We start from the raw sequence: 22,016 nt of genomic DNA, 5'->3' as shown, positions 1-22,016 counted from the left end.
ACGCTTTTTAGCCTGGGGCCAACAGGGTCTGCGGTTCTGACCCAGGAGTCCTTCAACCCCGAGGGCAGTTCCGTTTTCCAGTGGCCTGGCTCTTGTCACAGCCGACAGGGCTCTTCATGACAGCTACTTGCCCAATGCCCTGACCCCTCATTTCCTAAACAGGTGCCATTCAAGGGTGGACTGGCCTGGCTGGGTCTCCTTGATGGCAGATCATGGTGTAAAGTGGCCATTAACTGGCCTGCCACCTAACTTTACATTGCTCTTGCTGCCTCACTCGCTCCTCTTTCTCCTGGTCTCTGTTAAAGTAGAACCCAGAAGCAGCCTTTAGGAATGGCAGCCAAGGGGGCGCTCAATCCCGTCGCTAATCTTTGGTGGCCTGAGCTAGCAATCTACGGTCACAGGCATATTACGACAATATTCTTCCTGTGAGGTAAGATGATGCCAATGAGGAGAGCTATGTTCTTCTATGTAAGATCAAAACCTTGAGACCACCCTATCGAAACTGTCTAATATAAGGTCTGAAGATCAAACTGTACACCCTGATGGGGAGTCCTGCAGAATAGAATCAGTTCCCCATCTTGAAGAGACTAGAGAAATGAGGGAACAAGTCAGATTTCCAGACTGCTTACTGTCAATAACTTAAAATCCCGTGAAAACTTAGCAAACATTTCAGCTGTCAAATAACTTATGAAAACATTTACCGAAAGGTCCAATGCCTTCAACCAATGTTAAGAGTACATATAGTTGGAAATACTTCTCAAATGTCTAACACAAGTGTAACCCAACTGAAACAGAGAGCTGTTAATAAATTTTCCCATGTGGACATACAATACATGCACACATATGACACAGTACAGGAGAGTGACAGAACAGTTTGTTACTAGCAGAGAGATTTTTGTCTGCCACTAGACAAGGGAGGGGAAAAGATGGAAGGCGACTAGGCATGGAGCATTCTTTGGAACACAGTTGCTCAGGACTCACCCCTGCTCCTCAGTTTTTTGTTTTTTGTTTTGTTTTGTTTTGTTTTGATAGCTCTGCGAAACATATTATTAGAGATGGCTGGAAAAGAGGTTCTGTCTTTGTGCAAGAGAGAATTTAGATGTGAGAGCAGCAGTGTGAGATGCAGCTCCATTACATTAAGTTTCAGGATTTTCGGGTTCATAGGAGGAGGGAAGCGACGGGTAGAGAAGACTATTTTAATTAGGACAGAAAGGGGGGGACCGTAAAGAGAGCAGGGGCTTAGCTTGTGGGACAGAGGGTGGCATGTGGGAGTGTGGGTGGTGGTGCTGAAGTCAGGCTTCATTGCATCTGAGCAGCAGGCAGAGTCCTTTCTTAAGCTCTTGTTGGGGGAGGTGCTGAGCACCACATGGACCCTGAGAAGGTGGGCACACGTGAGAAAGGCTCCTAGTTGAAGTTTACAGTGCATTGTCTTTGGAGCTTGGCATGTCTCAGGTGCAGAGCTTTCCAGAGCCAATACACATTCTGCTAGCCTTTACACTATCTTTCTACATCCAGGGGGAGGGACTGGCAGAGGAGACTGGAGAGGAGAGATCAGAAAGAGAGGAAAGAGCCAGTTTTGGCTGCCACTGACAGGAGTGGGGAAGAGCCAGACAGGGGGAAGGGTAAGGAGAGGGTCATGGTCCAGAGGCTGCAGCATCCCTGAGAGAACAGTGGAAGGGAAAGTCGAGGGTTCTAGGGGAGATTCCAAGTGTTTCTCTGGTTTTTGGTCTTGGAATTAGAAAAGCTGACCTCAGGGGGGCTTAATGAAGGGGAATCAGGTGGGTTGGCCAGACAGGAATCACCAGATGGACGCTTGGGAGGACCCTGGGGTGGGCAGGGAGGAGGGTCACACTCCCGGGCCAGGATCTCAGAGAGGAGGATATGAGGGAGGGACGGAGAGCTTACAGAGAGTTTGATCTCCCTCAGGAAGAGCAGGATAAAGAGAATTCCGGGGAGAAGAGGCTGGAAGGGTGCTAACTTTCCTTGTTGCCAGTGGAGAGGGAAAAGGAGGCACCAGAGAAAGAGGGGGAATGGAGTGAGCAAAGGGTTGTGTTCCTGAAAGGCCAGCTTCTCAGATGTGGGAGAAAGGAGGGGTGGGCAGGCTGACGATTTAAGGGGTGGCTCCAGGCCTTCTTCCTCCATGAGAAATTAGAGTGAGCAACGTTGACCCCAATGGAGGAAAAGGGCTTGGAATAGGAGCTTCTGACCATTTGCCTTTTCTCTGTGTGAAGTTATTAAAATCTTGGAGAATTTTGAGACAAAAAAAAAAAAAAAAAAAACAACAACACCAAATTCGTGCTGAGGTGGAATAATCGCTTTGGCTTTGTCTCCCCCTTCAGGCCCAGCTTGTGCAAGTCTGCAGAGGCAGGCCAAAGGGGAGCTGAAATTTGGAACCCATGGATTAAGCAAACTACGGTCTGAGGGAAGAGGTTCTTCTAGCAGGGTTTCCCTGGGAAAAAAATCACCTCAACCGAGCACCTAAGTCCTGAGTCCTCTAACAGGAGGCAGCGATAGAAACCAACTAAACACCCAAGCCCTCCGAGGGGGGGATGAACTGGTCACGAGCATCGCCCCAGCATGCCTGAGGTGAGAGTGACCTCTCTTACCCATCTGATGGGCTGAGAACTAGGTCCGATGTGGGCATGCAGCGATGAGATCAGGCAAAGGCTCTGGCTGTGAATTCGCTCCAAATGAGAAGTGCAAGAGGGAGTGAGAAAATGTTCTGGAGAGGCGTCTCTCAGGGCCTTCCAGGTCAGAAGGGAAAAAGGAGATTGTAGGAAAGAGAAGGTTGGGGTGGGTGGAGACACTAAAAAGGGGAAGGATTTGTCCAGATGAAGGGTGGGGGGGTCACAGCTCTCACCCAGAGAATACGAGATCGGCAGATTGGGACAAGATGCTGGCCCTTCCCTCTATTTCTCACACGGGGCACCAAATATAAGCAAAAGGGTGCAGATCAGAGAAAAGACAGAATACGAACTCACAGCCAGACAAAGCTTATCCAAAGAAAACAAATCCGCAGAGATGGGTGACCAACAGCTAGCACACAAGCACAAGCGCGCGCGCACACACACACACACACACATAACACACACACACACACACACACAATACACAGCAGAGTGCCCAGACCCCAATAGGCTGGACCTTTTTATATCTTAGGTGCACTAGGGGTGGGGGGGCAGTAAACAGAGGTAACCTTCTCCATACAAGTTTTTTCAAGTTTTGGCCCCCTGGCTTCCAAACATGGGGAATAATGCAGGGGGTGGGGTGGAGAACACCACATTGAGAGACTCAATTGGTCCCTTGAGAGAAGGTAAGGGTCACAGAAACCTAAAGTGGCTGAGGCGCCTGTCCTTGTTCCATCACTACGTACCTATGTCAAATATACACACACTGAATGTCTTGCTAACAGCAGGTAGAACCGTCTCTGCTGTCAAGCGTTAGTTCTACTGCTGGGCATTAGATGGCTGGGCCCCAGGGTGTTAACTCGACTACTTAATGTATATGCAAATCACACTACTTGTGGGTCTAGGGAGATGATGGTGAGGGAAACTAAGGTAGGAATTCAAGCCAGGTATACCACATATGTGGAAGTGATCCAACCTCACCCAGCATATGGGAGTGGAACCAGATCTTGCAAAATAGGCATTCCAATATTCCAAGATTGGGTGTCAGTGTCCCAAATAATGACAAATGACTGCTCCTTGACACTGCACATCCAGTTGAGTAAGAGTATATCTAATAATTTATGGCATTAATGACCAAGCATTTAACTAACTGCTTTAAAAGTATTATATATACAGGATGTCAGTCAAATCTGTAACACTCCCAAGAAAACATATACAAAAACGCAGGAGTGTGCCCAGTGTCGTCCAAGTAGAGGTACTCAAACTTAAACCTAACTAAAAGATTACATCACATATTAGTTAAGGGTAAAGGTAAGTATTACTATTCCCTGAACACTAAAAGTACTCCTGGTCAGTCCTCTCAGACTGACACTGTCAACATCAACCTTCTGCTGAATCCACTATGTAAATACTAAATACAAGTGTATAAAACAAGTTTTATAAAGTGATCTGGAAAGGTTTTATACAACCCTAGTACTTCATGGCATAAAAATTTCCTCCTGGGGAAAAGTAGCAATTGACTCAATGACCGGATTTGATGTAATTTGATTTTTCCTCCATTCCCTGTATTGTCCAAGTCTTCTATAATGAATGTGCACTTACAAAGAATAAAATTAAAACGAGCTGCACCCTATAACTCAAGGTCCCATCAATCCCGACCTTGCTTTGCATAAATAGAGTAGAGCAGAAATGAGGCACATGAAACTTTTTTTTATAGAACCACAAGGGAGTGGCTGATCTAGATAGTATACTCCAGCACTGTACTGGCCCAGCAGGTGGCCACTACCAATCCTGGGTGACATGCTGGACACACTACACGTGACTAGTCCAAGCTGAAATGGGCTGTAAATGCAAAATATACATTGGATTTTAAACACTTTGGTCCAAAAACACTAAAGAAATCTCTTAACAGTTTTCAGCATATCAATTAAATGTTGAAATGATAGTACTTTGGGTATATTAGGCTAAAAAAACACTGAGGTTGATTTCACATCATTGTCAAATGAGGCTACCAGAAATGAACTCACAGTTTACACTAATTCGTATATTCAAACGAAGCCAGCAGCATGGCCGTCACCTGGGATCTTGTTCAAAGGCAGAGTTTTGGGCCCCAGCCCTGGAGTGCTAAGCAGAATATGCATGTTAACAAGACCCTCAGTTGATCAACATACACACTGAATACTGAGATGCACAGTTAAAGAAAACTTGTATTTTCCCTAAGCGTGACAATCTCACTTTTCTTCAATTTACCCAATCATTAAAATGCTACAAGGCTTTTGTGACAATTCTAGACAACAAGAACCTAAGGTGCATAAAAAATGCAAAAGCGTATTTCACTACCTGTTTTGGTGGTTTCTATTCCACAGAAGATAACAAATTGAAAAATAACAATCCAGTTCTACTATGAACGCTTGTTTTTAAAAATGCAAATTTGCGCAAAAACAACTGATGCATCATGGACTTTCAAACCAACCTATTAATGCACCAAGAACATATCATAGTGTCTGTGCAAAACTGCCAGTGTCAATAGAAAAAAAGACTGAAAATCAATTAAAATACCATAGAGTGTCTATGGAGCCACAAGATGTTAGGAAAATCTAAAGGTGTCCACTTAATAATTTCACCAAAATAAGGAACTTAAAGAATACTAAAAAAATACAAGAAACATTTCAATTTAAAATGTAGGACGAATAGAAAAAAACAGCGTATGACAAAAGTAGTGTAAACTTAGTGCACAAGAATACTGTGCTGATACAAACAATGAACTCATTTAGAGGAAGACACTGTTCTGGTCTCCAAAGTCCTTTCCTGTATGCCACTGCACCTTTTGATTCTACAGAGATGCATTACTCAAAACTAAAGCAAGCAGTTGCTCACGTCCCCATGCTTCTGACTGATTATAATTTAATAAAATTCTGACTGATTATAATTTAATAAAAGGAAATGCGCCCACAGGAAACTGAAAAAGAATTGATTCTCTCTGCTCCACACTCCCACTTAGTTATCCGCCACCCAAGAAAATTTATACAGAGAATCCATACTTATTCACAAGACTATACCAAAAACATCGTTTTGTGTGATTCACCTGCAAAAATGTGAATTTCTGAAGAGCTACTAGTGGAAGTGGGGTACTTAGGCCCTCAAAGATTTGATGAATAAACGATAACGAGCCTGTGAGTTCACACATTGAAAGGAAAGCTTTATCTGATTAAATTCAGTGTAGGAAGTGCTGGTTTCCTTTTTTTAAATGAAATAAAAAATACAGCTAGTTTGAAGAATAGCTTGACGGTAAATCAGATTTTTTTAAATTTTTCAAATGCTGTTTGTATATCCTCTGTGTTTCTCCCCCATTTTTCACTGTCAAGAAGTAAGGTATAGACAAAGGGATCTGTAAGTTACATATAGGCCTTAATACTAAAGGTATACAAATACTAACACACTTTGAAAAAATAACCTCATTTCCAAGAAAATACAGAACAGATCCAACATGGCTGAATAGGGTATAGCAACAATAATATGTTGCACGTTGCGGCCATCTGGGGAGTGAACCAGGGAAAGGAAGACCTTTCTCGCTGTCTCTCCCTCTCACTGTCTGTAACTCTACCTCTCAAATAAGTAAAATCTTGAAAGAAAATTCATGTGGAATCACAAAAGGCCACAAACAGTTGGAGTGATCTGGAACAAGAAAACCCAACCTGGATGAATCATAATGCTCGATTTCAAAGTATTCTACAAAGTTACAGTAATTAACACAGCTTAGTAATGGCATAAAATCCAACACGTAGCTCAATGGGACAGACGAGAGAGCCCAGAATTTAATCTGCATACAGATAGCCAGCTGACTTCTGACAAAAGTGCTCAGACCACACAGTGGCGTTAAGGATAATATTTTCAAAATGGCGCTGGCAAAACTGAATGCATATACGTAGAAGAACCAAAGTAGATCCATATCTCTCTTCACATACAAAAATCAACTGAAGATACATCAAGGACCCAATTTAAGACCTGACATTATGGACATTATGAGGCTGCTAGAAGAAAACGTGGGGAAACACTCAAAGACGATGGTGTGGGAACAACTTCTTGGATGGGAACCCCCGAAGCACAGGCAGCAAAAGCAAAACTAAGGAAACAGGACTATATCAAACTCAGAAACAAAGCACATGACAATTAGAGTGGAGAGACGTACAGCAGAACGGAAAAAATAGTTGCAGGGGATTAATATCCCAAATACACATGCAACTTAAAAAAGTCAACAACAACAAAATCAATCCAGTTCGGAAATGGAAAAGGACTTCAAGAGACAATTCTCAGAAAGAAGAAATACAAATACAAATGGCAAACAACCATATGAAAAAATGCTCAACATCTCCAGGCTTCAGGGAAACTCACATCAAAACCACAATGAGGTATCTCCTTACCCCTATTAGAATGGCTGAAATCCAAACAACAGAGGAACAAGTGCTGGCATGGATGTGGGGAAAGGGGAACACTTAGACGCTGCTGGGAGGAATCTCAGGGAATCGAACAGAAAGAAATGTTTGTGTGTATCAGTACTGATGCGAATACAGTTTGTAAAACTTTGTTTTATGCCTTTGTGAAACCGATGGTTAAAAATGTTATCCTACCACAGTTTCAATGATCTACAGCTACTTAAAGATTTACCACAGAGGGATGAAACGCTCATTTCTCCGTTCAATTACTGTTTACACTCGGTGTCTATAGTCTCACTAAACTGGTATAATTTTGTTTTTTACTCGCTAAACTTATCTAGTGAAGTATTAAGCCTTTTTACTGTAATGTAATTTGAAAATTGGCTCAAAATCTAAACCAAAGACAGAAAGAAAAAGAAGAAGGAAACACAGTGGAAAGGAGAAAGGGGGAGGGAGGAAGGCAATATCATGGTGTTCTTACAGCTGTGTCTACAAAACACACTGAGTCTGCTAAACACTAATTAAAAGAAAAAAAGTAAAGACATACAAAGAAAACCGACGCACATCCATTTGTTCCCCACATCACCGCTTACCCATTTGCCAAACAAACTGCAAAAACGCAGTACAGAACTAAGAAAATAAGGTACATTCAATAAGTAAGAATTATTGAAATGTATTAACTATAAACAGGATATGGTAAAAAAAAAAAGCTACATCACGAAGCTCCACAGAGTACCAAAGTATTTACATAAAATGTGTGTACACATGAAAAAGGTAAAGAGTATATGCAGAGAAATAAATATATGAAGGAAATGAAATTAAAACACATTGTAAGTTCTTAATTTCCTTTTTTAAACTGTTGCTAAACTGTCATGGTTTTTCGAATTCAGAGGGACAAGGATTTGAAATCTTGGTTACCAAGCCAATTAAGGTCACCTGCATCCCAACCCTGAAGAACCCGGGTTCAGTATCCACCTCCGGCTCCTGACTCTAGCTTCCTGTTAAGGTGGATGGGGAAGGCAATTGTGATGGCTCAAGAAATCGGGGAGCTGTTTCTGGCTCCTGCGTCTACCTTCCTGTAATGTGGACCTGGAGGGCAGTGGATAGGACTCAGGCATTTGGGTACCCGTCACCCTTGCTGGGAACACGGAATGAGTTCTCCAGTCCTCAACTCAGCCAGGCTCAGGCCCAGTAGTTGTGGGAATTGGGAAGTCAACCAGCAGATGAGAATCCTCTTTATGGCTGTTTCTTGCCGTGTGTGTGTGTGTGTGTGTGTGCGTGTGTGCGTGTGTGCATGTACATGCATGGGTATGAATATCTGCCTCTGAAATAAATCTTAAGAATACATAGAAACCACCCACTTTGGAAGAATTTTAACTTTAGTTGGTTAAGAGGCAAAGAGATGGAGCTCTCCCATTTACTCCCCCACTCCTTAAATGCCTGCAGCAGCTAGGACTGGGTCAGGCTAAAGTTAAGAGCCAGGAACTCAGTCTCCCATGGGGCTGACAAGTACCCAGACACTTGCCATCACCTGCTATCTCCCCAGGACACACCTCAGCAGGAAAGCTGGAATTGGAAACGATCCAGAGTTCCAATCCAGACGCTGGAACACAGGCCACAGACACCCCAAGCAGAAACTGAACTCCCACATCAAACGTGCGCCCCCAAGCATCTGACAAATGACGCCCACAGGCTGTGAGCCTAAAGCCAGGGCAAGGGGCACTCTCCAAGCTAGAGAAAACCCCCTCGCAACTGCCTGCCTAGCTTCCTTCCCCTTCATTTAGTAGATTACGACTGCTGTGACGTGTCCGGACCCAACCTGTTAATCCGTACTGCCCACCTGATGCCCACGCCACGGCCAACTCAAGCCGCCACCGCGCCCTCTCTCTCTTCTGCTGCCCAACGCAGAGCCACAGCCGCCTGCTTCACTGCCGCCCCAGCGTCACTGAGGCCCCGCCGCCTTCGCCGCGGCTGCCCATCACGTCAGCACCGCCACCCCTACCTGCTGCTTCCTTCCCGGCCGCCCGACGCTGCTGACCCCGGACTCTGCACCAGAGCCGCCCCGCGGTATCTTTCCGCTCCGCCCCGCCCGCCACCGACCTGCGCCATCCAGAGCACCACGTCCCACGGGACGCCCACACGACAGCAGCCGCTTCCTGGCTTCCTGGTTCACTGCCGCTGCAGCCGTTGCCAGCGAACACTGAGGCTTCCGGCCTAGGAAGTCCCAGGCTTCAGTTAGGCCGAGGCACAGCCGCACTTCCCCGCCCAGGACGTCCGACCCGGAGCCGCCACCGCCGCCTCTATCCCCGCCACGCCTCACCGCCGCCTCTATCCCCGCCACCCCTCACCGCCGCTGCCGCCGCCTCCTTCGCCGCACTTCCCAGGGCTACACTCACACCGTCCCCACCTACCTCTGCTTCCTCGCAGACCTCCGACTTCTCAGACCGCCGCCGCCACTTCCTTCCTCACCGCTGCCGCCGATGAACTTAGCTGCCACGCCCACGACGTCGAACGCGACCCCGACGCTACGCACGCTGGCGCCGACGCTGACGCCGACGCTACGCACGCTGACGCCGACGCCGACGCTGACGCCGACGCCGTACAGGACGCTTTGACGCTGACGCTCACTGACACTGCATCTGTGACAGCGTCTGCGTTGTAACGTCGTGTATGGCGTCGGTGTCGGCGTCGGCGCCAGCGTGCGTAGCGTCGGGGTCGCGTTCGACGTCGTGGGCGTGGCAGCTAAGTTCATCGGCGGCAGCGGTGAGGAAGGAAGTGGCGGCGGCGGTCTGAGAAGTCGGAGGTCTGCGAGGAAGCAGAGGTAGGTGGGGACGGTGTGAGTGTAGCCCTGGGAAGTGCGGCGAAGGAGGCGGCGGTGCGGGGTGGCAGGGATAGAGGCGGCAGTGGCTGCTCCGTGCGGGGCATCTTGGGTTGGGAAGTGCGGCTGTGCCTCGGCCTCACTGAAGCCTGGAACTTCCTAGGCCGGAAGCCTCAGTGTTCGCTGGAAGCGGTGAACCAGGAGGCCAGGAAGCAGTGGCTGTTGTGTGGGCGTCCCGTGGGACATGGTACTCTGGATGGCGCAGGTCGGTGGCGGGCGGCGGCGCGGAAAGACTGCCGCCTCTATCCCTGCCACCCCGCACCGCCGCCTCCTTCGCCGCACTTCCCAGGGCTACACTCACACTGTCCCCACCTACCTCTGCTTCCTCGCAGACCTCCGACATCTCAGACCGCCGCCGCCACTTCCTTCCTCACCGCTGCCGCCGATGAACTTAGCTGCCACGCCCACGACGTCGAACGCGACCCCGACGCTACGCACGCTGGCGCCGACGCCGACACCGACGCCATACACGACGTTACAACGCAGACGCTGTCACAGATGCAGTGTCAGTGAGCGTCAGCGTCAAAGCGTCCTGTACAGCGTCGGCGTCAGCGTCGGCGTCGGCGTCAGCGTGCGTAGCGTCGGCGTCAGCGTCGGCGCCAGCGTGCGTAGCGTCGGGGTCGCGTTCGACGTCGTGGGCGTGGCAGCTAAGTTCATCGGCGGCAGCGGTGAGGAAGGAAGTGGCGGCGGCGGTCTGAGAAGTCGGAGGTCTGCGAGGAAGCAGAGGTAGGTGGGGACGGTGTGAGTGTAGCCCTGGGAAGTGCGGCGAAGGAGGCGGCGGCAGCGGCGGTGAGGGGTGGCGGGGATAGAGGCGGCGGTGAGGCGTGGCGGGGATAGAGGCGGCGGTGGCGGCTCCGGGTCGGACGTCCTGGGCGGGGAAGTGCGGCTGTGCCTCGGCCTAACTGAAGCCTGGGACTTCCTAGGCCGGAAGCCTCAGTGTTCGCTGGCAACGGCTGCAGCGGCAGTGAACCAGGAAGCCAGGAAGCGGCTGCTGTCGTGTGGGCGTCCCGTGGGACGTGGTGCTCTGGATGGCGCAGGTCGGTGGCGGGCGGGGCGGAGCGGAAAGATACCGCGGGGCGGCTCTGGTGCAGAGTCCGGGGTCAGCAGCGTCGGGCGGCCGGGAAGGAAGCAGCAGGTAGGGGCGGCGGTGCTGACGTGATGGGCAGCCGCGGCGAAGGCGGCGGGGCCTCAGTGACGCTGGGGCGGCAGTGAAGCAGGCGGCTGTGGCTCTGCGTTGGGCAGCAGAAGAGAGAGAGGGCGCGGTGGCGGCTTGAGTTGGCCGTGGCGTGGGCATCAGGTGGGCAGTACGGATTAACAGGTTGGGTCCGGACACGTCACAGCAGTCGTAATCTACTAAATGAAGGGGAAGGAAGCTAGGCAGGCAGTTGCGAGGGGGTTTTCTCTAGCTTGGAGAGTGCCCCTTGCCCTGGCTTTAGGCTCACAGCCTGTGGGCGTCATTTGTCAGATGCTTGGGGGCGCACGTTTGATGTGGGAGTTCAGTTTCTGCTTGGGGTGTCTGTGGCCTGTGTTCCAGCGTCTGGATTGGAACTCTGGATCGTTTCCAATTCCAGCTTTCCTGCTGAGGTGTGTCCTGGGGAGATAGCAGGTGATGGCAAGTGTCTGGGTACTTGTCAGCCCCATGGGAGACTGAGTTCCTGGCTCTTAACTTTAGCCTGACCCAGTCCTAGCTGCTGCAGGCATTTAAGGAGTGGGGGAGTAAATGGGAGAGCTCCATCTCTTTGCCTCTTAACCAACTAAAGTTAAAATTCTTCCAAAGTGGGTGGTTTCTATGTATTCTTAAGATTTATTTCAGAGGCAGATATTCATACCCATGCATGTACATGCACACACGCACACACGCACACACACACACACACACACACACGGCAAGAAACAGCCATAAAGAGGATTCTCATCTGCTGGTTGACTTCCCAATTCCCACAACTACTGGGCCTGAGCCTGGCTGAGTTGAGGACTGGAGAACTCATTCCGTGTTCCCAGCAAGGGTGACGGGTACCCAAATGCCTGAGTCCTATCCACTGCCCTCCAGGTCCACATTACAGGAAGGTAGACGCAGGAGCCAGAAACAGCTCCCCGATTTCTTGAGCCATCACAATTGCCTTCCCCATCCACCTTAACAGGAAGCTAGAGTCAGGAGCCGGAGGTGGATACTGAACCCGGGTTCTTCAGGGTTGGGATGCAGGTGACCTTAATTGGCTTGGTAACCAAGATTTCAAATCCTTGTCCCTCTGAATTCGAAAAACCATGACAGTTTAGCAACAGTTTAAAAAAGGAAATTAAGAACTTACAATGTGTTTTAATTTCATTTCCTTCATATATTTATTTCTCTGCATATACTCTTTACCTTTTTCATGTGTACACACATTTTATGTAAATACTTTGGTACTCTGTGGAGCTTCGTGATGTAGCTTTTTTTTTTTACCATATCCTGTTTATAGTTAATACATTTCAATAATTCTTACTTATTGAATGTACCTTATTTTCTTAGTTCTGTACTGCGTTTTTGCAGTTTGTTTGGCAAATGGGTAAGCGGTGATGTGGGGAACAAATGGATGTGCGTCGGTTTTCTTTGTATGTCTTTACTTTTTTTCTTTTAATTAGTGTTTAGCAGACTCAGTGTGTTTTGTAGACACAGCTGTAAGAACACCATGATATTGCCTTCCTCCCTCCCCCTTTCTCCTTTCCACTGTGTTTCCTTCTTCTTTTTCTTTCTGTCTTTGGTTTAGATTTTGAGCCAATTTTCAAATTACATTACAGTAAAAAGGCTTAATACTTCACTAGATAAGTTTAGCGAGTAAAAAACAAAATTATACCAGTTTAGTGAGACTATAGACACCGAGTGTAAACAGTAATTGAACGGAGAAATGAGCGTTTCATCCCTCTGTGGTAAATCTTTAAGTAGCTGTAGATCATTGAAACTGTGGTAGGATAACATTTTTAACCATCGGTTTCACAAAGGCATAAAACAAAGTTTTACAAACTGTATTCGCATCAGTACTGATACACACAAACATTTCTTTCTGTTCGATTCCCTGAGATTCCTCCCAGCAGCGTCTAAGTGTTCCCCTTTCCCCACATCCATGCCAGCACTTGTTCCTCTGTTGTTTGGATTTCAGCCATTCTAATAGGGGTAAGGAGATACCTCATTGTGGTTTTGATGTGAGTTTCCCTGAAGCCTGGAGATGTTGAGCATTTTTTCATATGGTTGTTTGCCATTTGTATTTGTATTTCTTCTTTCTGAGAATTGTCTCTTGAAGTCCTTTTCCATTTCCGAACTGGATTGATTTTGTTGTTGTTGACTTTTTTAAGTTGCATGTGTATTTGGGATATTAATCCCCTGCAACTATTTTTTCCGTTCTGCTGTACGTCTCTCCACTCTAATTGTCATGTGCTTTGTTTCTGAGTTTGATATAGTCCTGTTTCCTTAGTTTTGCTTTTGCTGCCTGTGCTTCGGGGGTTCCCATCCAAGAAGTTGTTCCCACACCATCGTCTTTGAGTGTTTCCCCACGTTTTCTTCTAGCAGCCTCATAATGTCCATAATGTCAGGTCTTAAATTGGGTCCTTGATGTATCTTCAGTTGATTTTTGTATGTGAAGAGAGATATGGATCTACTTTGGTTCTTCTACGTATATGCATTCAGTTTTGCCAGCGCCATTTTGAAAATATTATCCTTAACGCCACTGTGTGGTCTGAGCACTTTTGTCAGAAGTCAGCTGGCTATCTGTATGCAGATTAAATTCTGGGCTCTCTCGTCTGTCCCATTGAGCTACGTGTTGGATTTTATGCCATTACTAAGCTGTGTTAATTACTGTAACTTTGTAGAATACTTTGAAATCGAGCATTATGATTCATCCAGGTTGGGTTTTCTTGTTCCAGATCACTCCAACTGTTTGTGGCCTTTTGTGATTCCACATGAATTTTCTTTCAAGATTTTACTTATTTGAGAGGTAGAGTTACAGACAGTGAGAGGGAGAGACAGCGAGAAAGGTCTTCCTTTCCCTGGTTCACTCCCCAGATGGCCGCAACGTGCAACATATTATTGTTGCTATACCCTATTCAGCCATGTTGGATCTGTTCTGTATTTTCTTGGAAATGAGGTTATTTTTTCAAAGTGTGTTAGTATTTGTATACCTTTAGTATTAAGGCCTATATGTAACTTACAGATCCCTTTGTCTATACCTTACTTCTTGACAGTGAAAAATGGGGGAGAAACACAGAGGATATACAAACAGCATTTGAAAAATTTAAAAAAATCTGATTTACCATCAAGCTATTCTTCAAACTAGCTGTATTTTTTATTTCATTTAAAAAAAGGAAACCAGCACTTCCTACACTGAATTTAATCAGATAAAGCTTTCCTTTCAATGTGTGAACTCACAGGCTCGTTATCGTTTATTCATCAAATCTTTGAGGGCCTAAGTACCCCACTTCCACTAGTAGCTCTTCAGAAATTCACATTTTTGCAGGTGAATCACACAAAACGATGTTTTTGGTATAGTCTTGTGAATAAGTATGGATTCTCTGTATAAATTTTCTTGGGTGGCGGATAACTAAGTGGGAGTGTGGAGCAGAGAGAATCAATTCTTTTTCAGTTTCCTGTGGGCGCATTTCCTTTTATTAAATTATAATCAGTCAGAATTTTATTAAATTATAATCAGTCAGAAGCATGGGGACGTGAGCAACTGCTTGCTTTAGTTTTGAGTAATGCATCTCTGTAGAATCAAAAGGTGCAGTGGCATACAGGAAAGGACTTTGGAGACCAGAACAGTGTCTTCCTCTAAATGAGTTCATTGTTTGTATCAGCACAGTATTCTTGTGCACTAAGTTTACACTACTTTTGTCATACGCTGTTTTTTTCTATTCGTCCTACATTTTAAATTGAAATGTTTCTTGTATTTTTTTAGTATTCTTTAAGTTCCTTATTTTGGTGAAATTATTAAGTGGACACCTTTAGATTTTCCTAACATCTTGTGGCTCCATAGACACTCTATGGTATTTTAATTGATTTTCAGTCTTTTTTTCTATTGACACTGGCAGTTTTGCACAGACACTATGATATGTTCTTGGTGCATTAATAGGTTGGTTTGAAAGTCCATGATGCATCAGTTGTTTTTGCGCAAATTTGCATTTTTAAAAACAAGCATTCATAGTAGAACTGGATTGTTATTTTTCAATTTGTTATCTTCTGTGGAATAGAAACCACCAAAACAGGTAGTGAAATACGCTTTTGCATTTTTTATGCACCTTAGGTTCTTGTTGTCTAGAATTGTCACAAAAGCCTTGTAGCATTTTAATGATTGGGTAAATTGAAGAAAAGTGAGATTGTCACGCTTAGGGAAAATACAAGTTTTCTTTAACTGTGCATCTCAGTATTCAGTGTGTATGTTGATCAACTGAGGGTCTTGTTAACATGCATATTCTGCTTAGCACTCCAGGGCTGGGGCCCAAAACTCTGCCTTTGAACAAGATCCCAGGTGACGGCCATGCTGCTGGCTTCGTTTGAATATACGAATTAGTGTAAACTGTGAGTTCATTTCTGGTAGCCTCATTTGACAATGATGTGAAATCAACCTCAGTGTTTTTTTAGCCTAATATACCCAAAGTACTATCATTTCAACATTTAATTGATATGCTGAAAACTGTTAAGAGATTTCTTTAGTGTTTTTGGACCAAAGTGTTTAAAATCCAATGTATATTTTGCATTTACAGCCCATTTCAGCTTGGACTAGTCACGTGTAGTGTGTCCAGCATGTCACCCAGGATTGGTAGTGGCCACCTGCTGGGCCAGTACAGTGCTGGAGTATACTATCTAGATCAGCCACTCCCTTGTGGTTCTATAAAAAAAAGTTTCATGTGCCTCATTTCTGCTCTACTCTATTTATGCAAAGCAAGGTCGGGATTGATGGGACCTTGAGTTATAGGGTGCAGCTCGTTTTAATTTTATTCTTTGTAAGTGCACATTCATTATAGAAGACTTGGACAATACAGGGAATGGAGGAAAAATCAAATTACATCAAATCCGGTCATTGAGTCAATTGCTACTTTTCCCCAGGAGGAAATTTTTATGCCATGAAGTACTAGGGTTGTATAAAACCTTTCCAGATCACTTTATAAAACTTGTTTTATACACTTGTATTTAGTATTTACATAGTGGATTCAGCAGAAGGTTGATGTTGACAGTGTCAGTCTGAGAGGACTGACCAGGAGTACTTTTAGTGTTCAGGGAATAGTAATACTTACCTTTACCCTTAACTAATATGTGATGTAATCTTTTAGTTAGGTTTAAGTTTGAGTACCTCTACTTGGACGACACTGGGCACACTCCTGCGTTTTTGTATATGTTTTCTTGGGAGTGTTACAGATTTGACTGACATCCTGTATATATAATACTTTTAAAGCAGTTAGTTAAATGCTTGGTCATTAATGCCATAAATTATTAGATATACTCTTACTCAACTGGATGTGCAGTGTCAAGGAGCAGTCATTTGTCATTATTTGGGACACTGACACCCAATCTTGGAATATTGGAATGCCTATTTTGCAAGATCTGGTTCCACTCCCATATGCTGGGTGAGGTTGGATCACTTCCACATATGTGGTATACCTGGCTTGAATTCCTACCTTAGTTTCCCTCACCATCATCTCCCTAGACCCACAAGTAGTGTGATTTGCATATACATTAAGTAGTCGAGTTAACACCCTGGGGCCCAGCCATCTAATGCCCAGCAGTAGAACTAACGCTTGACAGCAGAGACGGTTCTACCTGCTGTTAGCAAGACATTCAGTGTGTGTATATTTGACATAGGTACGTAGTGATGGAACAAGGACAGGCGCCTCAGCCACTTTAGGTTTCTGTGACCCTTACCTTCTCTCAAGGGACCAATTGAGTCTCTCAATGTGGTGTTCTCCACCCCACCCCCTGCATTATTCCCCATGTTTGGAAGCCAGGGGGCCAAAACTTGAAAAAACTTGTATGGAGAAGGTTACCTCTGTTTACTGCCCCCCCACCCCTAGTGCACCTAAGATATAAAAAGGTCCAGCCTATTGGGGTCTGGGCACTCTGCTGTGTATTGTGTGTGTGTGTGTGTGTTATGTGTGTGTGTGTGTGTGTGCGCGCGCGCTTGTGCTTGTGTGCTAGCTGTTGGTCACCCATCTCTGCGGATTTGTTTTCTTTGGATAAGCTTTGTCTGGCTGTGAGTTCGTATTCTGTCTTTTCTCTGATCTGCACCCTTTTGCTTATATTTGGTGCCCCGTGTGAGAAATAGAGGGAAGGGCCAGCATCTTGTCCCAATCTGCCGATCTCGTATTCTCTGGGTGAGAGCTGTGACCCCCCCACCCTTCATCTGGACAAATCCTTCCCCTTTTTAGTGTCTCCACCCACCCCTAACCTTCTCTTTCCTACAATCTCCTTTTTCCCTTCTGACCTGGAAGGCCCTGAGAGACGCCTCTCCAGAACATTTTCTCACTCCCTCTTGCACTTCTCATTTGGAGCGAATTCACAGCCAGAGCCTTTGCCTGATCTCATCGCTGCATGCCCACATCGGACCTAGTTCTCAGCCCATCAGATGGGTAAGAGAGGTCACTCTCACCTCAGGCATGCTGGGGCGATGCTCGTGACCAGTTCATCCCCCCCTCGGAGGGCTTGGGTGTTTAGTTGGTTTCTATCGCTGCCTCCTGTTAGAGGACTCAGGACTTAGGTGCTCGGTTGAGGTGATTTTTTTCCCAGGGAAACCCTGCTAGAAGAACCTCTTCCCTCAGACCGTAGTTTGCTTAATCCATGGGTTCCAAATTTCAGCTCCCCTTTGGCCTGCCTCTGCAGACTTGCACAAGCTGGGCCTGAAGGGGGAGACAAAGCCAAAGCGATTATTCCACCTCAGCACGAATTTGGTGTTGTTTTTTTTTTTTTTTTTTTTGTCTCAAAATTCTCCAAGATTTTAATAACTTCACACAGAGAAAAGGCAAATGGTCAGAAGCTCCTATTCCAAGCCCTTTTCCTCCATTGGGGTCAACGTTGCTCACTCTAATTTCTCATGGAGGAAGAAGGCCTGGAGCCACCCCTTAAATCGTCAGCCTGCCCACCCCTCCTTTCTCCCACATCTGAGAAGCTGGCCTTTCAGGAACACAACCCTTTGCTCACTCCATTCCCCCTCTTTCTCTGGTGCCTCCTTTTCCCTCTCCACTGGCAACAAGGAAAGTTAGCACCCTTCCAGCCTCTTCTCCCCGGAATTCTCTTTATCCTGCTCTTCCTGAGGGAGATCAAACTCTCTGTAAGCTCTCCGTCCCTCCCTCATATCCTCCTCTCTGAGATCCTGGCCCGGGAGTGTGACCCTCCTCCCTGCCCACCCCAGGGTCCTCCCAAGCGTCCATCTGGTGATTCCTGTCTGGCCAACCCACCTGATTCCCCTTCATTAAGCCCCCCTGAGGTCAGCTTTTCTAATTCCAAGACCAAAAACCAGAGAAACACTTGGAATCTCCCCTAGAACCCTCGACTTTCCCTTCCACTGTTCTCTCAGGGATGCTGCAGCCTCTGGACCATGACCCTCTCCTTACCCTTCCCCCTGTCTGGCTCTTCCCCACTCCTGTCAGTGGCAGCCAAAACTGGCTCTTTCCTCTCTTTCTGATCTCTCCTCTCCAGTCTCCTCTGCCAGTCCCTCCCCCTGGATGTAGAAAGATAGTGTAAAGGCTAGCAGAATGTGTATTGGCTCTGGAAAGCTCTGCACCTGAGACATGCCAAGCTCCAAAGACAATGCACTGTAAACTTCAACTAGGAGCCTTTCTCACGTGTGCCCACCTTCTCAGGGTCCATGTGGTGCTCAGCACCTCCCCCAACAAGAGCTTAAGAAAGGACTCTGCCTGCTGCTCAGATGCAATGAAGCCTGACTTCAGCACCACCACCCACACTCCCACATGCCACCCTCTGTCCCACAAGCTAAGCCCCTGCTCTCTTTACGGTCCCCCCCTTTCTGTCCTAATTAAAATAGTCTTCTCTACCCGTCGCTTCCCTCCTCCTATGAACCCGAAAATCCTGAAACTTAATGTAATGGAGCTGCATCTCACACTGCTGCTCTCACATCTAAATTCTCTCTTGCACAAAGACAGAACCTCTTTTCCAGCCATCTCTAATAATATGTTTCGCAGAGCTATCAAAACAAAACAAAACAAAACAAAAAACAAAAAAACTGAGGAGCAGGGGTGAGTCCTGAGCAACTGTGTTCCAAAGAATGCTCCATGCCTAGTCGCCTTCCATCTTTTCCCCTCCCTTGTCTAGTGGCAGACAAAAATCTCTCTGCTAGTAACAAACTGTTCTGTCACTCTCCTGTACTGTGTCATATGTGTGCATGTATTGTATGTCCACATGGGAAAATTTATTAACAGCTCTCTGTTTCAGTTGGGTTACACTTGTGTTAGACATTTGAGAAGTATTTCCAACTATATGTACTCTTAACATTGGTTGAAGGCATTGGACCTTTCGGTAAATGTTTTCATAAGTTATTTGACAGCTGAAATGTTTGCTAAGTTTTCACGGGATTTTAAGTTATTGACAGTAAGCAGTCTGGAAATCTGACTTGTTCCCTCATTTCTCTAGTCTCTTCAAGATGGGGAACTGATTCTATTCTGCAGGACTCCCCATCAGGGTGTACAGTTTGATCTTCAGACCTTATATTAGACAGTTTCGATAGGGTGGTCTCAAGGTTTTGATCTTACATAGAAGAACATAGCTCTCCTCATTGGCATCATCTTACCTCACAGGAAGAATATTGTCGTAATATGCCTGTGACCGTAGATTGCTAGCTCAGGCCACCAAAGATTAGCGACGGGATTGAGCGCCCCCTTGGCTGCCATTCCTAAAGGCTGCTTCTGGGTTCTACTTTAACAGAGACCAGGAGAAAGAGGAGCGAGTGAGGCAGCAAGAGCAATGTAAAGTTAGGTGGCAGGCCAGTTAATGGCCACTTTACACCATGATCTGCCATCAAGGAGACCCAGCCAGGCCAGTCCACCCTTGAATGGCACCTGTTTAGGAAATGAGGGGTCAGGGCATTGGGCAAGTAGCTGTCATGAAGAGCCCTGTCGGCTGTGACAAGAGCCAGGCCACTGGAAAACGGAACTGCCCTCGGGGTTGAAGGACTCCTGGGTCAGAACCGCAGACCCTGTTGGCCCCAGGCTAAAAAGCGTTTCCCTCTGCCCAGCTCCCAAAGTAACCACCGCCATCAGGAGGACAGCCTCGGGTCAGCACCAATCAAGGCAGATGCCACCTCTTCAATACTAACTTCCTATTCAGTCCAGCCCTCCTCCCCGGCCAACAAGGTAATGGAAGTCAACGGGGTGTCTTCCCCAAGGGGGTTCCCATCTCCCTTGCTATGTCTCATCCAGGGCTACATGTGAAGAGACAGGCAGGTCTGGACCTCACAGATTCCTTGGCCATGCCTTAAAACACACCTGCTTATTACTGAACCCCTTCTGTCAGTTTCCATTTGCATCTCAGTAGGAAAACTCCCTCCTTTCTTAGATCCTGTAACAATGACTGTGTCCTGTGGCTTGCACCTTGTGTTTCTAATCTGCTTGTTAGACACCCTACACATGGAGTGGTCAGGCATAAACCTGTCTTCGCATTAACTGGACAGGACTCTTTCTTTCCTATATCCCCCATTGTCCTCATTTTGGCATCGTTCCCACCATGGGCAATGTTTCTGATTTGTCTTTTTATCCTCGTAATCGTTAGCTGCTGTTCCTACCATGTACAACATGTACATGTTTCAGAAGCCCTTACAGGAGGCTGTGACTGCTGTATCTCGAGCCGTCACGCAGGAGCAATACAAGGCTGCTTGCTCTCTCCTTCTCCAATCAATCTGATCCAGCGTATAGATACCCTGCCCCACGTCTACACCCCGTATCAGCAGGAAGTAGCCAGAAAGAAACCAGCGCCCCGCTTCCTTATCTATACTCAAAATCAGGATTGATGGAACAAGGACAGATGTCTCAGCCATTTTAAAAAACTCCTGGTTACTCATGCCTTCTTTCAAGAGACCAGTTTCATCTCACATCCTATTGTTCTCCCCTCCACCCCCCACCGCCTGCATTCTCCCCAGGTTTGGAAGCCAGGAGGCCAAACTTGAAGAACCTGCATAGAGATGCTCGTCTCCACCTGCTACCACCCACACCCACCATTAGCCCACCTAAGATTTAAAAAGGCCCTTCCTGCTGGGGTCTGGGCCTTCTGCCACGTGTTCAGTCTGTGTGCTCGCTGGCAGTTGGTCCAACTCTGGGAGTTTCTTTTCTTTGACTAAGTTTGATCTGGCTGTGAGTTTGTATTGTGACTGCTGTGGATCTGCACCCTTTCCCCTGCATTTGGTGCCCGTGTGAGGAGGCACTGCTCTGTTTAGTCTTTACTTCAGTGTTTGTATGACAATATGTCAGAAACAACCTGACGCTTGGCAGCTTCTGCAAGGTTCTGGCCTGTTCTGCAGTCTGTTTGGTGTGGGGAGCAACCCGGACTGGACTGAGTTACTGGAATTAAGACTTATTCTATGCATCTGCTCTCCCACAATATGGCGCTGGGAGAGGAGAAAACAGCTTCTACGCAGCTGCCTCTTGCCAACTTGAGTGATGACCTCCAGGAGCTGATCCTGCTCCTGATTGGAGGAGAGCAGCGTACTTGGCGTGTGGGCAGCCGAGTTGGGATTGGCGGAGGAGGACTATAAAAGAGGAGAGAGACGGCATGCACCAGGAACATCTAAGGGGAACATCTGAGGGAACACCTGTGCAGCCCCCGAGAGAGCCGGCCGGCGGTGTGCCGCTCCCCCACGAAGACGGGGAGCGACATAATGGTGCCGTGACTCGGATATGAAGCCTAGGCAGGGTTCTGTGTCGTTCCTCCACGAAGAGGGGGAGCGACAGTTTGGTGTGTGTGCTGGGGGGGGGGCAGTGCTGATAGTCAAAAAGCAGACTAATACTAGTAAAAATATGTTTCTCTGGGGTGTTTTGGATAGGATGCAAAGTGATGAAAAAACTTTTTTGCACTTAATGGTTGGGTTTTGAAAAATGGTTTTTTGGTTTTAT

General features: G+C 46.7%; 1 protein-coding gene and 1 long non-coding RNA gene across 2 annotated transcripts in view; one reads left to right on the top strand and one right to left on the bottom strand.

The window, feature by feature from the left end:
* The window catches only part of LOC149122113 (uncharacterized), a 34,465-nt gene extending 24,184 nt beyond the window's left edge, over positions 1-10,281 (bottom strand). Inside the window, exons 1-3 of the mRNA XM_089313638.1 lie at positions 10,123-10,281; positions 9,472-10,037; positions 9,161-9,274 (exon numbers count right to left, since the gene is read on the bottom strand). Of these exons, the coding sequence (XP_089169764.1) occupies positions 9,161-9,274; positions 9,472-10,037; positions 10,123-10,281 (839 nt within the window). The remainder of the gene's footprint in view (positions 1-9,160; positions 9,275-9,471; positions 10,038-10,122) is intronic.
* Positions 10,282-10,323: 42 nt separating this feature from the next.
* LOC103346767 (uncharacterized) overlaps positions 10,324-22,016 on the top strand; it is a 67,330-nt gene continuing 55,637 nt past the window's right edge. The window contains exons 1-2 of the long non-coding RNA XR_016221084.1: positions 10,324-10,664; positions 10,862-10,975. This is a non-coding gene — a long non-coding RNA (uncharacterized LOC103346767). The remainder of the gene's footprint in view (positions 10,665-10,861; positions 10,976-22,016) is intronic.

Source organism: Oryctolagus cuniculus, chromosome 15 (assembly GCF_051225735.1).
Source record: "Oryctolagus cuniculus isolate XC-2025 breed Fujian yellow rabbit chromosome 15, ASM5122573v1, whole genome shotgun sequence".
Taxonomy (NCBI): domain Eukaryota; kingdom Metazoa; phylum Chordata; class Mammalia; order Lagomorpha; family Leporidae; genus Oryctolagus; species Oryctolagus cuniculus.
Note: the sequence above shows the minus strand (reverse complement) of the source record. Positions and strands in the feature narration are given on the sequence as shown.